Source organism: Trichechus manatus, unplaced genomic scaffold (genome assembly GCF_000243295.1).
Source record: "Trichechus manatus latirostris isolate Lorelei unplaced genomic scaffold, TriManLat1.0 scaffold00043, whole genome shotgun sequence".
Classification (NCBI taxonomy): domain Eukaryota; kingdom Metazoa; phylum Chordata; class Mammalia; order Sirenia; family Trichechidae; genus Trichechus; species Trichechus manatus.
Genome location: NW_004443979.1, coordinates 6,491,469 through 6,508,309, shown reverse-complemented (window position 1 = coordinate 6,508,309; position 16,841 = coordinate 6,491,469). Strand labels below are relative to the sequence as shown.

The 16,841-nt window shown below is 38.9% G+C and overlaps 1 protein-coding gene across 1 annotated transcript in view; it reads right to left on the bottom strand.

The window, feature by feature from the left end:
• Nucleotides 1–5,676: 5,676 nt before the first annotated feature.
• Nucleotides 5,677–16,841, bottom strand: part of SPTSSA (serine palmitoyltransferase small subunit A) — a 21,256-nt gene continuing 10,091 nt past the window's right edge. Inside the window, exon 2 of the mRNA XM_004376524.3 lies at nucleotides 5,677–6,836. Coding sequence (XP_004376581.1) covers nucleotides 6,736–6,836 — 101 coding nt within the window. The 3' untranslated portion in view covers nucleotides 5,677–6,735. The remainder of the gene's footprint in view (nucleotides 6,837–16,841) is intronic.

Here is a 16,841-nt window from a genome sequence, read left to right as displayed (position 1 = left end):
ATGTTGTGGGGTTGTTAACCAATGTCATAAAACAACATGTGTACTTCTGTTTCATGAGAAACTATTTGTTCTGTAAGCCTTCACCTGAAAGTACAATAAAAAAAAAAATGTACAATAAAAAAAAAAAAGTCATTAAAAGTTTCTTCCTCCCCAATACCTCCAGTCATCTCCATTCACACCCAGACCTTTCATCTGGAAGAGTCAGATCCAAGAGGAACAAGGTATCTTCATAAAACTTACAACATGTTGTTATATCCCCCACTTTGGCCTGCATGAGCCATTGTTCGGTGACTCATGAAACACTGTACTAAACTAGATGATCACCATCTTTATGATATAGGGCCATGTCAATCAACATGAGAATCCAAGTGGCTGAGCCAGAATTAAGCTTGAAATTTCTAGGTCTTTTGGCTGGGCTGCCACTTGTATAGTGTACTAATTCGTTGGCCTGGAGCTGCCGTTAGTGAAAAGTATCACACCCAGGAATAGTCAGGCAGTAATCCCAATTTTGAAATAATAATAGGTTATCCTGATGATTAACCAGGAAGTAGCTTAGAGGAGATGATGTCTTTCTGGTGACAGCCACATTCAGTGATCAAATCCCCTTATTAAGGTGTGTGGACCAGGAGAAGGTGAAGAAGGTAAAGGTCAAAAAATCTATTTGAATATTTGGATGTCATTCCAAGACTCAGCAATATCAGATGCCTGTGAATGGTAGGAAGTATGGAATGTCCATTGACTACCTAGACCATCAGCACCTTGTTAAGTAGTTTTTGTGATGATAAAAACCATACAACTGTCAGGCTACAAATGGTCTGGAAAGCTAAAAACCTGGTACAGTTTAGTTTCAAGGGCCACAATGACATGGCCAGAGTCAGCTGATCACATTGGAATGCAATATTGTAACCTGAAAAAATGTCAACAGCAGTGAGGCACCACAGATAGCCCTGAGAGATCAATCTGACAGGAGCAAAGGAAGGAGAGGTAATGGCCTATGCTATGGGACCCCCATCACCACAAGACAACTTTTGGCAGGAGTCACAAGTCTGGCATGTGGTGGTCACCTCTGCATCAGAAATAGGAACATAGTGGATATGTTACCATGCCAAATATGATGATGGATAAAGGCAGTAATGGTGGCAATCTGGCAGTGCAGTCTCAATCAGCAGCTTATTCAGGGCTTCTATATGAGTGATCCAGACAGTTCAATCAGCAGATGTGATTTGTCATCGCATTTTGCAGCCTCAAAGAAGAATGTCCTTCATTTACCAGGTTGTAGTTTTCCAAATGACAGACCAAACTGATATGTCATTGGCAACAACCCAGCAGTCAGTAAAAATATAGGAAGCTTCATCAAGGAGAGCATTGGCCAGAGCTATGAGAACAGCCTGGAGTTTTGCACAGTGAGTGGTATGACCATGCCTATGTTTGGTTCTGCATAGCTGGCGCTGGGACTGAACAGTGGCAGAAGCCCAGTGGATACCATCAGGTTTTAGCTTCACCAAACCATCAGTGAACTAGGCCCAAGCATTTAGGGTTATCTCTGTGAATTGAGGACCTCACTGAGTCAGCAATTTTGCTTCAGGCAGTGGCACTGGAGATAAAAGTATTCCCAGAGGGATTTGTTGTTGTTGTTGTTAGCTGCCCTAGGCTTCCTCTAAAGCTGAGATGTCAATGGAGCTGCAGTCAGGTGCAGGACTGGAGCCAGATCAGCTGCATTCTTAAATATGGTATTTCCATTTGACAATGAGGCTTGTCTGACCCTTCCCATCTTGTCTGTGAATCCAGTTGGGACTATAAAGCCGGAAACTCACAAGGCCTCCATGGGTCAGAGCCCAGTAGCAAGCTAATTTCAAAATTGGTGTGGGGGGGGGGGAGGGGCAGGATCATGGCAACTGGTTTTTCTGGGAAGTAACCTGATAGTCATATAAGGAAGGCAAGGAGTTCAAATACCCAAGAGGCATCTCCTAGTGGAGGCTAGCCTTTTTTTTTGCCAGACTCCAATAGATAAAATCCTTAGTCACAAAGACTTCCAGCTCGTGAAAACTAAAACCATAAATTCTTAGAAGAAAACATAGTGGCAAAGCTCTCAGACCTAGTGTACTACAACAGATTATCAGATAACAAAAACTCAAGCAGTAAAATACAAAATAGATAAATAGGACCTCATAAAACTTACTTTTGTATATCAAAGGACTTTATCAACACAGTAAAAAGACAGCCTACAGACTGGGAGAAAATTTTTGGGTACCATATATCCAATAATGGTCTAATATCCAAAATACATATAAGACTTCTACAACTTAACAACAAAAAGACAAACAACCCAATCAAAAAATGGGCAAAAGACTGGAACAGACAGTTCACTAAAGAGAATATTCAAATAGCCAACAAGCACATGAAAATATGTTCAACATTAGTCCTTATAGAGATGTAAATCAAAAGCACAATGAGGTATCACCTCACCCCCATTAGAATGACAATGATCGAAAAAACAAGTGTTGGTGGGAGGGTGTGGAGAAAATAGAATCGTCATCCGTTGCTGGTGGGAATATAAAACGGTGCAGTCACTAGAAAACAGTCTGGCAATTCCTCAAAAAGTAGAACATAGAATTAACACATGACTCAGCAATCCCAATCTTAGGTATATACCCAGAAGAAGTGAAAGTAGGAATGCACAGAAACCTGTACACCAATGCTCACTGCAGCACCTTTCACAATCGCCAAAAGATGGAAACAACTGAAATGTCCATCAACATATGAATGGATAATGGAACATTATGCAGCCATAAACAGAAATAAAGTTCTGATGCACACCACAATATGGATGAACCTTGAAAACATTATGCTGAACAAAACAGTCAGTAGCAAAAGGATGATCTCACTTATATGAAATAAGAAAAATATATAGAAACCAAAGATTATTAATGATTACCAGGGATGAAAGGGAAAGGGGGAGCTTTTGTTTGGGGAGCACTGAGTTTATGTTAATGGTGGTGGAATGTTTTGGAGAAAGGACAGCAATAACGGTGGCACAACATGAAAAATATAATCAATGTCATTGTATTGTAAACGTGGAAGTTGTGTTGGCAAATGTTTTGGTGTGTTTATTTTCACCACAATGATAAAAGGGGGGTGGTCATCAGGGTATAAAGGTTGTGGGGTCCCAAAGGAACTAGCAAATCTCTTCATGCATCCCTTCCCAATCAGGAGAATGACCTCAGACACAAGAATTCATACTACAGGGATGTAAAACATCAACACCAAATTATACATTCATCAGTGGAAACAATACACTGAATACACCCAAAGGGCCCCACCCACAAGGTCACATTAGTTTCCCTTCTCCTTTGAAAGGTACCCAAACCCCGTGAGTTAAATTCAGGTGTCCCTTCCCGCCAAGGGACTAAGTAGGAGAGTGAATTGGGTAGCTGTATCCAAAAGACATAAGTTTTCATCTCTCCCCTGCGAAGTTCTCCAGCATACTTAGGAGGGTGCATACAGGGCCTTATCCCTAATCGTCTTTCTCCGTCATGAAGATTAAGATGGAGTAGAAGGGAAGGAAGAGATCAGGGGCACAGAAGGAGAGAGCAGCTCTGAGTCAACAAGCAAAGCTTTGCATTCAACTTCGGTTTCAAGGGGCCACTAGCTTGCAGCTCAACCAAATGAACTTCTAATGTTTTCAGTCCACCCAAAGATCTGTATTGAACAGCACATTCCTCACTGCTGACATGATTTATTTCAGCTTTAGGGATTCTTTGGCTTAGCAGCCACAGCTATATCACCTTTAGGCTGTGGCTGTGGTTCTTTTTGTCTCACTGTCATCTCTTCTTCAACCTACCCAGAAAAGCATGAACAACAAAACAACCATGGCACTATTAAAGACTACTTCTCACTGCTCAGCCTCTGAACATTAACAACTAGGCTAGTGGGAGCCCTGGTAGCACAGTGGTTAAAGCACTCGGTTGCTAACCAAAAGGTTGGTGGTTCAGCTGCTCCATGGGAGAAAGTGGTGGCAGTCTGCTTCCGTAAAGATTACAGCCTTGAAACTCTATGCGGCAGTTCTGCTCTGCCCTATAGAGTCGCTGTGAGTCGGAATCAACTTGATGGCAGTGGTTTAGGCTAGCAGGAGATCCTTATTCCCCTTACCTACCCACTACTTAGGTGAGAGAATTTACTACTGGATCCCAGAGAGTTACCTCGTATCTCCAAACCTGGCCTATGGGGCCATCATCCTTTCTCTTCCAAAGACCATGTCTCTGTCAACATCCCACTCTCATACCAAACTGTCAAGAACTGTGAAGGGTCTCAGATTTTGCCCTATGTGCAAGTTAACAAGTTAGCCTGACACAGTCTTGTGGAAGCTGGCAAAAGACATGAGATTCCTGGATCAGAGACAAAGAATTTTATTACTCTCAGCAGTAGCCAAAGTGTCAACATTTTTTTGTTCCAGTTCTCCAAGCCCCAGTTTCCACAGAACAAAGCCAAGAGGGACAGGTGACACCTGTCTGTACATGCAGAGGGTTGAATTACAGGAGAGGAACCTTGCGCTTAGGAACCTAAATCTTTTAAAAGGCCCTTTGTTCCAGAGGGAAACACTCTTATCTTCCAAAGCTCTAAGCAAACCTGCCCTTTGATCTGCAGGGAGAGCAATCTTCCAAGGTCATTTGATACACAAACATCCTTGAAAAAATAGTCCAGAATAAAGGCAGTCTGTATCTCTCCTCACAAGATGTACAGAAGCTTGAGAGACCCACGGAGAATTGTATAATAAATACTTAAACATAACAAGTGGAAATGATCCTTCTATTTGGTATTCACTAACAAATAAACCAGACAGTTGCATCAGTGGGTGAGAATCTGCTCCCCTGATAACCTCTTGCTAGACATGGTCCTATTTCTTTCTCTGACTCTCCTCAAGATTCCCTGTAAGGCTAAGCTTGGCTTCCATCTATCTCACAGGCCAGTGTTAATGACAATCATCAGCCATACAATAGCAATTTAATGCATTTCAGCAAGGAGTAGGGACAAATAAAGATTTCTGAGCAAAAGGCAAGAATAGGTTACGTGGACACTCATCTAAACTAGTGATTCTCAACTTCTCCTGTCATCAACTCACCAGAGGGATATCAGGCATCCATTTGTCAGTGATTCTCTGTGGGGAACAACAGGAAAAAAACCAACTTTGAGCATTAATACAACAATTCGCAAGTTAAATCCTCCTATTCATAATTTTCCTTGAGACAGCATGAATACAGCTCAGACACAACCATAGCTAATTATTTTTAATTACTTCAACTAAATTATTACATATTATCCTCATCACTCCTAGCTAATAGAGATGATAGAAACTGACTATAAAATACTAAACTTTTACTTATTACTTTGTACCTCTGGACTAGAAAACACTTCAAAAATCTAGTCTTTAAAATTCAGTGCCAAAAATATCTAGTTTTTTTAAAATTAGCAAAACTTATGCTGGAAAACATGTTAAAATATATAATGCCTAATGCCTGATTTTTTTGTTTAATTAACAATATTTTTATGTTGGGAGACATGTTAAAACATACTTACTGCTTATCTGGTACTCCACAGCAATCAGTTCAGAAATATAAATACTGGATCATTATTTAACCATAAAGAAAAAAGTATACTGCTACATATCGGTCGATTTTTTTTCTCTTTGAATTTAATGAGTTTACATCAAAAAAATTAGGTAGTCATTTTACATTTAAGGAATAGAAATCTTTAAAAAAAATACAAAGAATGAAAGGATTTTAACCAAATTTATACTTCTTTTTGCTCTAGTTTTTAACAATTCATCTCATCATCTCTTATTGTAATGTGCAAATGCATTTACAGCACCCATTACAATCATGAAACTAAATTTAAGGAAGTACACTGTTAACAGTGGCCCTCAGAGGAAACTGATTCACCTTCTATTAAAAACTCTATGGTATATAAGCATTACATAATAATGCTACTTAACCATTTGAGAACCTTTGGTCACGAGAATCATCATCAAAGTTTTCTGGAAATAAGTCCACATAAAAATTAAATATTTAAAAGGTGAAATGTTCCTTTATTTTAACTTTAGCAGGATCTGTTTTTCATTGTTAAGAAACACTTTAATAGTTTTAAAGCAAAAGCTGTTAAACAGAGTGGAGTATAGATAGCTAAAACTGTACTCCTGAGTTCGAACTTACAGATAAGTCTTTTGTAAGTAGTGCTCAATAAAATATCCTCCCTCCCCTCTCCCCTGCCCCAAATCTTGTATTGTTTCTTATAAAACTTTGGTCAAGTGTAGAAATATATTCAGGCTGATGTATATGCCATACAATAGCAAGAGCAGTAAAGCCCAACTAATGACTTTGAATTTTAAAAATAGAAGGCAATTAAAATGTACTCAAAGTTACATTAATAAAAGCTTCCATGGTGTAATCTTGAAACAGTCACAAAGGTTAAGAAAATACTGATATCAAAGTACAAATGACTACAATGTTAAAATAGACAAAAATTACTATACAAGAGTCTCTTTTAAAATTAAAAATAAAGAACACAACACATGAGTCAGGATTATCTTCCTGTTCTACTCATGAATTTTAGTCTTTATATTCACAAGGTTGGTTATGTTGACATCTAGTAGTTTCTTATGACATCTGATGAAGTCCCATTCCAACTTCGGAGGGCGATTCCTCCCTAAGGAACCTCTGGATCCTGGTCACATCTCGGTCACTATACAATTTCAAAGTAGTGCAATATCGCCATGATGTGCTGTGGCATGAAGACGTATCCTGTGTACAGTGCCATCCCCACAATGGAAACCAGCATAGAATCTGAGCTGTAGTTAAGGAAATGTATTATTGTTTCTTAATTTATTCAAAATTAAATCTCAAACTTTTTCAAAAACTGTTTTATGCGGAAGTACCCATTGACTTACTGCTTTTTCATATATGTCAAGTATTTATAAAGAACTAATAATTATAACAATAATGATAATGATAGCTGCTAATATTAACTGTGCTTGGTACCATTCTAAGGTCTTTTTAGCTCATTTAATCTTCACCGTTACTTATAAGGTATTGCTGTTCTCCCTATTACAGTTCAATATATCAGACTGCTTAAAATTTTAAGCATAGGAAAAGGCACTATTCAACCTTAAGAAAAGAAATGTATAGGAATAAAATTGTCTTTAATGATTGTAAAACGTCTACCAGCTTGATTAAATAAGAATCCAAGAATTTTTAGACTAGAAAGCGGCTAAAAGCATTGGCTTTGGGGTCAGACAAAGCTAAGATCAATCATATACTAGCTAAGGATATATAAAGTGGTCTGCACAGTACCTGCTACTATTAAACATTTTTATTATTATCACTAAACTTCACAACCACCTCATATAAAAGTCATCTTCAAAACCAAAAAAATGAACATTCTATACAGTGTTCCTTTCTTCTCATGCCAAAAGGAACTGAACCTACATGTATGCAAGTCAAGAGACCCACAATACTGCTAACAAAAATTACACAAAATTTAAGGGCTTTTGGCTTTGCAGAATCATGTAGCCATACAAAGGGAAATAACTAATTCTGAACAAGGACCACATTCTATGAATTCATTCATTCACTCATATTCTCTCTCTCATACCTTTCAGCTCTACATACTAGTATTTATAATACCTTATATTCTTTTTTGAAAAAATAGGGTTTACATTAACAATTTGCCTACTATCAACTAATATTTGTATAACAGTTTAGTTGGCAAATCTCCTTCACATAACACTATCTTGCTTAACCCTTACAGCATCCCTGTGAAACATTTATTATGGTTATTACTCATTAGAGGCTGAAAAAAGACTGAATGATTTGTCCAGGGCCGTTCAAGCTGTCTTTAGAGCCAGAGCTCAAACTGAGGCTATCTGACTCAAACTCTAAACTCATTTCCCTCATCCCACAAACATGGTCCAAAATCTCCCATCATCATTTTTATAAATTTACTTTTAACCTCCCCTGATTCAAGTTCTTCCTTAAACTACCACCTTCTACTTATCACCTAATTCTTTTAAAACATGGAGCCCTGGTGGCACTGTGGTTAAGAGGTTAGTCACTATCCAAAAGGTCAGCAGTTCAAATCCATCAGCTGCTTCCTGGAAACCCTTTGGGACAGTTCTACTCTGTCCTATAGGTCGCTGTGAGTCGACAATAGGTTTTGTTTTTGTTTTTGTTTTTTTTTTTCCCCTTTAAAAGATAGTATATCCTTGCTGCTTCCATACCATTGCCACATATTTCCTTAAACAATCTGACTTTTATCCCCCCAGGCTAGAGACATTGCTCTAAGGTCACCAATGACCTCCTATCAAATCCAGTGGCTATTTGAGTAGACAGTGTTTTAGTCCTTCCTCTTTACAACCCTTTCCACCCTGGGCTAAGGCACTTCTCTGGGGCTCTCTTCCCAACTCTCTCATTATTCTCCTCTGTTTTCCTGACTCTTCCCCTGTCTGTCCCTTATGAGTAAGATGATTAGAGTGAACTTTGTGCTCTTCTCCCAAACATCCATACCACCCCTTCTCCTGGTATAGCAATTATGCTCTTTGTGTCGGCCTGAGCCTATCCCATCTCCAGGGATGAGCCCTGACTGATAGGAGTCCCTGGATGATGCAATTGGTTAAGCACTTGATTACTAACAGGATAGGCTGGCAGTTCAAACCCATCCAATTATGGTAATCTCCTTCCCTTTGCAACAATACCCCTTCCCAAAACCGATCAATCAGCCCAATGCTTAGAACTCCTGCCAAGAATTCAGGAACAAATGCTCTCTCTTCTAGAATACGCAGTTTGCTAATGGAATTCTGGAATCAGTGGAGTCACTCTGCCTCCATGAACAAAGCAAGACTCAGAACAAAACTGACACATGAAGGTGGTGGAATGAAAATAATCACAGAAAAATGGAGCCAGAATCCTGATCAAATCACCCATGAAACCCACCCTACCACTGGATTTTTAGATACATAAGCCAATAAATCCTCTTTAATCTGAAACCAACCAGTCTGAGTCAAAATTTTGTTACTTGCAGCTGAAAGCATTCCAAATGATAAGTTCCCAATGTTTATAACTTAAACAATCACCTTAATGCTGTTAACCTGACCCCACATTCCATACTACAGACAGGTATTTCCCACTATTTATTGAACTTTTCCACCTATGATATTCCATAGTCATTCCAACTCATGGCAACCCCATGTGTGTCAGAGAGGAACTATGCTCCATAAGGTTTTCAATGGCTGCTTTTTTTCTAGAAGTCTATCTCCAGGCCTTTCTTTCGAGGCACCCCTCTGGGTAAGCTTGAACCACCAACCTTTCAGTCAGCAGCCAAGCACGTGACCATCTGCACTACCCAGGGATCCAAAAGTACCTTAAATTCAACTTAGCCAAAACTGAACTCATTAGCTTTCTCCAAAGTCCTGTTTTTTCAGCTGAAATAATTATTTGCCTGATCATCACATCTAAAAACTCCTTTGATTCCTTCTCCCCACATTCAAATTATCTAAGACTTCTCAGTTTTTTCCTACTCCCTAACAAATACTCTGATTGAGGCATTTATCATTCCTTAATTAGATCATATAAAAGCTTCCATTTTAGGAGTCACTGGGTGGTGCCAACAGTTAAGCCAAAATGTTGGCGGTTCAAACCCACCCACAGAAGCCTTGAGAGACAGGCCTGGCAATCTACTTCCGAAAGGTCAGAAACCAAAACCCACTGCCATCAAGTTGATTCCGACTCATAGCGACCCTACAAGACAAAGCAGAACTGCTCCGTAGGGTTTCTAAGGCTGTAAATCTTTACAGAAGCAGACTGCCACATCTTTCTCCAGCAGAGCAGCTGGTGGGTTTGAACTGCCAACCTTTTGGTTAACAACCGAGCACCTAATGACTGTGCTACTTCTGAAAGGTCACAGTCTTGAAAACTCTATAGAGCAGTTTTACTCTGCACACATGGGTCACCAAGAGTAGGAATGAACTCAATAGCAACTAATGACAACAATAACAAGCCTCTTTCCGTGGCACTCTTTATTAAAATGATTCTTCTACAATGCAATAGGCTCCCAGTGCCTATAAAATAGCACTCAGAAATCTAAGCCAAGCAACCAAGGACCTTTCCCATCTAGCCCAAAGCACTTGTCTTAATTGGGAGCCCACAGAAGTAGACAGGGATTGATGGATTGAGGCAGGGATTCTTGTACAAATTACTTATTGAGGGAATTTTATCAGGAGAATTTTATCAGAAGTAGAGAGGAATGTTGCTGTTGTTGTCAGTTCCAACTCACGGTAACTCTATATGTGCAGAACAGAACCCCACAGGTTTTCAAGGCTGTGATCTTTCAGAAGCAGACCTCCAGGCTAACAGCCGAGGGCTTAACCATTTTTTGACACCCAGGCTCCTAGAGAGGGATCATGACCAAATGTCATCAAGCTGATTCCAACTACAACCGACTCTCCTCCAAACACAATGACCCTATAGGGCAAAGTAGAACCGCCCCATAGGGTTTCCAAGGCTGTAATCTTTATGGAAGCAAACTGCCACATATTTCTCCCGCAGAGCACCTGGTGGGTTCAAACCACCGACTTTTTGGTTAGCAGTCGAGGGCTTAGCCACTGTGCCATTAGGACTCCCGTAGAGGAATAAAACCAAAAAAAATTAAGAACTGTTGCCGTCGAGTCAACTTCGACTCATAGTGACCCTATAGGACAGAACAGAACTGCCCCATAGGGCTTCCAATGAGCGGCTAATGGATTCAAACTGCCGACATTTTGGTTAGCAGCCAATCTCTTAACCACTGTGCCACCAGGAATGGAGCAGGGGAAATAAGCTAAGTGGACACAGGGTCTCAGCTCCTACAGGGAGCTCTAAAGCATGAATTGCATCACTTAGTTGGAGGTGCCTTGAGGCAAAGGGCCTGGGGTTTTTTGTATCTCATTATCTGTCCATCACTGGCTGCAGGATGGGGCGGGGAGAAACCAGCTGAGCTAGGCAGCTTCCTTGGCCTAGGACAATACTCTTAAGAAGGGGGCAGCTCTAAGCCATTAGCAGACAACACTCACAGCAGCTGGGGGATAGGTTCCTCAGCTAGTTCGGGGGACCTACGTGAGGACCAATAGCATCTACTACACTACTTTTTCACTGTACTTCCCAACACTCCAAACCATCCCCCAAACATACACACATCCTACTCAGTCACATGACGAGTCTCAGAAAACAACATGTTCTATATTTTCATACTGCTCTGCCTTTGCTTACATAGTTTAATAATAATGTGAGTTCAAACAACAGGAGACTAGAAGCAGCTTTCATTTTCTGAAATGTCTAATGTGTGCCAGGGGCCCTGGTGTTGCAGAGGTTAAGTGTATGGCTGCTAACCAAAAGGTCGACAGTTTGAATCCACCAGCCACTCCTTGGAACCGTATGGGGGCAGTTCTACTCTGTTCTATAGGGTAGCTATGAGTCACAGTCAACTCGATGGCAACGGGTTTGCTTTTTGGTTTTAATGTGTGCCAGGCACTGTGTTAAGCACTTCAGAGAGTTCAAGTAACACCCCATTGTAAATAATGGAGCCAATTACAAAGCAAATCAGTCTGACTCTAAAAACCTATGTTCTTACCCACTATATCTTCCTACATAAGAAAAGTCCTATGCCACCTGTTGTTGTTGTTAGGTGCCGTCAGGTCGGTTCTGACTCACAGTAACCCTATGTACAACAGAATGAAACACTGCCCAGTCCTGCGCCATCCTCACAATCATCCCACCTACTAAAACCTAATAATTTTTATAGCTCAGTTAGCCATCTCCTCTGCTATGAGGCCTTCTCTAACATTCTCACATAACCCCCATTCTTACCCCAACCTTCTAGCAGAATACTCTCTAACCTCATAAAGCTCTTTATTCAAATAATACACCACCTGACATTATAGCTATTTGTACATGTATTTTTCTCACCCTATTATCAACTACTTGAACACAAGGACAAAGTCTTACTATCTTTGCATTTCCACTATCTAACATAATACATGCTCAATAAACACTTCATGAATAAATAAATTACTTAAGAAACATTCATCTGACTCAAAATTCACTGTGGTACTTTCTACGTATTCCACATATTATTGTGACTGGCAGACTTTATAATGACTACAGAAAAGAAAAATATCAGTTTCTATGCAATACAGTATTTTCAGGACATTTTTAATTTTTTTTACAGCTTTTATGTAAGTCTTATAGATGTGTACACCAACCAAAAAAAAACTCAACCCAATGCCATCAAATCGATGCCGACTCATAGGGACTCTATAGGACAGAGTAGAAATACCACACATCTTTCTCCCAAAGAACAGCTGGTGGGTTCAAACCACGGACCTTTTGGTTAATAGCTGAACACTTAACCACTGCACCACCAGGGCTCCTTATGTATACACCAACCAAATGAAGATACTATAGTAATAATCTTTAGGTCACTGGCTCAAATTCAAGAAGTGATTACTATAAAATAGTCATCTGAATAATTACATTATATACTCTTTATAGCACTATAATTTTTCAGCTTAGAATTGAGAATATATCAAAGTTAAGGAACATGTATAAATTAGCTAAAAGACAAGAATGTGAAACTTAAGATCAATTTTGTGAACACTAAATTGTCAAACTTTAAAATTTTTTAAATGGACATAAAGTCATGATTTTTTTCTAAATGAAACAAGAACTTATCAAACTTGAAAAGATTTTTGCCTAGTTAGAATATAATATACTAGAGGTCAAAACTGCATATGGCATTATGTTGTGACACACACATATGGGGCAAAAGTAATAAGAAATAAACGATAATTGCAAATACCAAACTGAAGATAGCGGTTACTGGTGAGGTGGAATGTGGAGAGGCAGGAGAGAGAAGTAACTGAGAAGAAGTATAGAAGGGACTGCAAATGTATTAGTAACTTTTTCTTAAACTGGTTGAAAAGTACATGCACATTCATTATATTATTCTTCAGGGAATTTTTTGTATGTCTAAATAGTCTGTTGTTTTTGTTTTTAGTTTTTTTTTTTTTTAATAAATAAGAATTGTAAAGGAAAAGAGGAATTGCATATAGTACTAGACTAAAACCCATTTTATGTGAAGTTTCCCTTTTACAACTTTTGGGTCAGGCATATTTTGACTTTATTTGTTACTAGGAAATAAACAGAAAAACTTAGTCTCGGAATAGAATAAACAACTCCCAATTCTGGCAACACATGAAAAGAAAATTATCCAAAATCACTTGAATCTAGCCACAAATGCTAATTTATGACCTAAAAAAAAAGTTAACCTAACTTAACCTTTTTACCAATAGTTCCAATAGCCACTCATTGAGTATAATTTTTATCCCATGCCCCTCAAATATATATTTCCTGTTTCCATATTCTGATCCTATTTCTCCTAATTATTTCCAGAATTACAATAATTACGCATGCCTACAAAAGAAAGTTTTCTATACAATTAAACTTCAAAATTATCCTAAAGCTCTAAATTCTCTTGAATGTTCAAAACTGACCTAGCTATACAATGACACTCTAGCTCAGTGAGCAACTAGACAATGGGACAGTGAGGAACTTCTACTAGGCTTAATAATTGTCTTACACTTTTGAAAGCAACTTTTATAAGTAACTTTTATATAAATGCAACCTAAACAATTTAACCATGTAGTTGAAACAGTGCCAATGTACTGAGTTGAATATTCCCTGGGGTTACGTTTGGCACCATTTAAAGTGGTAGTTTTTCCATTCCTGAGGCCAACTCAGATTAGACTGGACTATGGGACATAGTCTTAGCTCAAGTAGATACATAAGACTAAATGGGCAGCTCCTGTCCAGAGGTGAGATGAGAAGGCAGAGAGGGTCAGGAGCTGGTTGAATGGACACGGGAAATCCGGGGTGGAAAGAAGGAGTATGCTGTTACAGTATAGGGAGAGCAGCAAGGGTCACATCACAATGTGTGTATAAATTTGTGTACGAGAGACTAACTTGAATTGTAAATTTTCACTTAAAGCACAACAATAAAATTTAAAAAATAAAGTGTTCATTTTTCTTGAAACTCTTAGGCACCGGTTTTATTGTGACCAGAAACTCACTTTGCAAGGTTGCAGAACATGTGCCTTTCATCTTCTTAGCAGTGTGCTCACAAATGGAACTAAACAGACGCCATGTAGAATACATACCAGCGATAATTTGCTATCTGGTATTTGAGTGAATTTCTCAATCTATCTCACTCTGTACACCACCTATCAATGTTTAAATTATCCTTGACACACTATGAAGTGTAAGAAACGAGTACTGAAAATAGCACGACACTGAAAGGAGACCTGGATTTGAGTTATGACTTTGTCAATGCCTGGTTATATCAAAAACTATCTGATCACCAGTCTCCTTATCTACAAATAGGGATACACATCACCTACCTTTTAGGGCTGATGTGAGAATTTGGAATCTAACCTATTCTGCAACAAAAGGCAATATAATCCTTACTGAAACTGTTCTTTGAGGGTTTGGGAATTTAACATCATGACTCAGGTCTATAGGTCTGGGAAGTATCCAAAGTCAACCAGCTACTACATTGTTATTTACAGTGTGATCATGGGAAGTCACAACCTCTCTGGGCCCAGGTTTTAGCTCCATAAAATAAGATGGTTAAAGGATATTTCAGTGGTCCTGTCCTGCATCAAGATTTTAGGATTCTGCTTGTTTGGACAGAGTACTTAGGCACCACTTCTCAATCATCCTTAAAGCAATCTTCTGTTTGAGACACACACACACACACACACACACACACACACACACACACAAAGATAAAATGTAAAAATAGATAAACATTGTATATAATACATATATATTAGGAGGTAATACACAAAATGATACAGTAATCTATTTACCACACTCTTATTGCTGTTTGTACAACAGAAGTATCAGTAGCTGTGCTACAAATTGGTTGGGTCCATGGAAACCCTGGTGGCATAGTGGTTAGAGCTACTTCTGTTAACCAAACGGTTGGCAGTTCAAATCCACCAGCCATTCCTTGGAAACTCTATGAGGCAGTTCTACTCTGTCCTATAGGGTCACTATGAGTCAGAATCGACTCAATGGCAATGGGTTTGATTTTTTTTATATTACAGGGTTGCTATGAGTCGGAATCAACTCGACAATAACGGGTTTGGTTTGGTTTTTGACCCATCTTTACCTCTGAATTGTAAGTGCCTGACAGCAAGAACACCTCCCCTGCTCTTCTGCTTCCAGTTACAGTGTACTGATAGATAAATAGGGCACTTCATAAATCATTCAAGAACTGAGCAGATAATGTACCAGGATATGTGTGGGCGCTAAGGATAAACATTTGTTCAACAGCTGCACGAACCATCAAAAGTTATTTATAACCTGGGCGTAACATAAATATTTTATGGGTTCAATGGGTATAAGAGCAAACAGATGTGAAACAATATAGCTCTATGTTGTTTATTGTTTCTTTAACAGAGATCCTCAACTAATCATGAGCTGATTGATATGTTTCCTTCTAGACAGGAAAAAGTAAAGATTTTTCTCTCATACAAGGGTTATCTCCACCCTTATCCCAACAACTTATCAAAAAGAAAAAAAAAAATTCTATAACAATAAAAGGAAATGCTTTAAAGTACAATGCTATCCAAAGCAAGACAGCAACTAACATTTCCTGTCCCAATCAGTACCTCCTCATTATCACCACCTACCTTAGGAACCTATTCACAAGATTGGATAAGTCAAAAGTAGCTTCTCCTTGGGAAAGGTCGGGGGCCTTTGTCCCAATAGGTATAACCTCTGCTTTATCATCAGTCTAAATAATTTCAGTGCTTTAAGTCTCTGATTGCACTTGCTGATGTTAGTTGGTGTTGAGTGGATTCCAAGTCATGGTGACTCCATGTGTGCAGAGTAGAACTGTACTCCACAGGGTTTTCAAGCCTGTGACCTTTCAGGAGCAAATCGCCAAGGCCTTACTTCTGAGATGACACTGGGTGGGTTTGAACCACCATCCTTTTTGTTAGTAGTCTGGCGCTTAAACATTTGCGCCACCCAGGGACTCCTCTGATTGCACTGGTCACATCAAAAAGCAAAGTTAAAATGACACTGAAAACAATCCAACCTTGTGTTAGTCAAATTCCTTCTGTAAAATCAATTCTAAAATGCTACTTATCCTTAGAAATACTCAAGAGTTTTTATAACTCTATTTTACAGAACCATTTTAATGGAAAAAAGCATTTGAAAAAGTCATACCATAGGCTGTGTGCCAGAAGGTAATCAAAGACCCTAACTAAAAGCAATTGCTGGCTACTGAATGACGCTCTAAACAGGAAATCTTCCAATTTGCTGTGGGTTTTTTCCGTTGATCTCAAAAAACTGAAGATCATCATCAACAGAAATGTAAGAAAGTTTGTTTTTACTAAATACATCACCTGTGTCTTAAAATTAAGGAGGAAGATATTGATGCTGTCACATTCCTGTGTATCTTAACCAATCTGATATTCTTGGATCATATTAAAGGATATCATATCAGTATCAGAAATTAGCATTTAGCAAGCAAAATCCATTTTCTGAGCTTTCTACAGTGTGTTGATTATACAAAACTGTCATGGATTGAATTATGTCCCCCCAAAAATGTGTGTATCAATTTGGCTGGGCCATGATTCCCAGTATTGTGTGGCTGTCCTCCATTTTGTGATTGTAATTTTATGTTAAAGAGGATTAGGGTGGGATTGTAACACCCTTACTAAGGTCACATCCCTGATCCAATGTAAATAG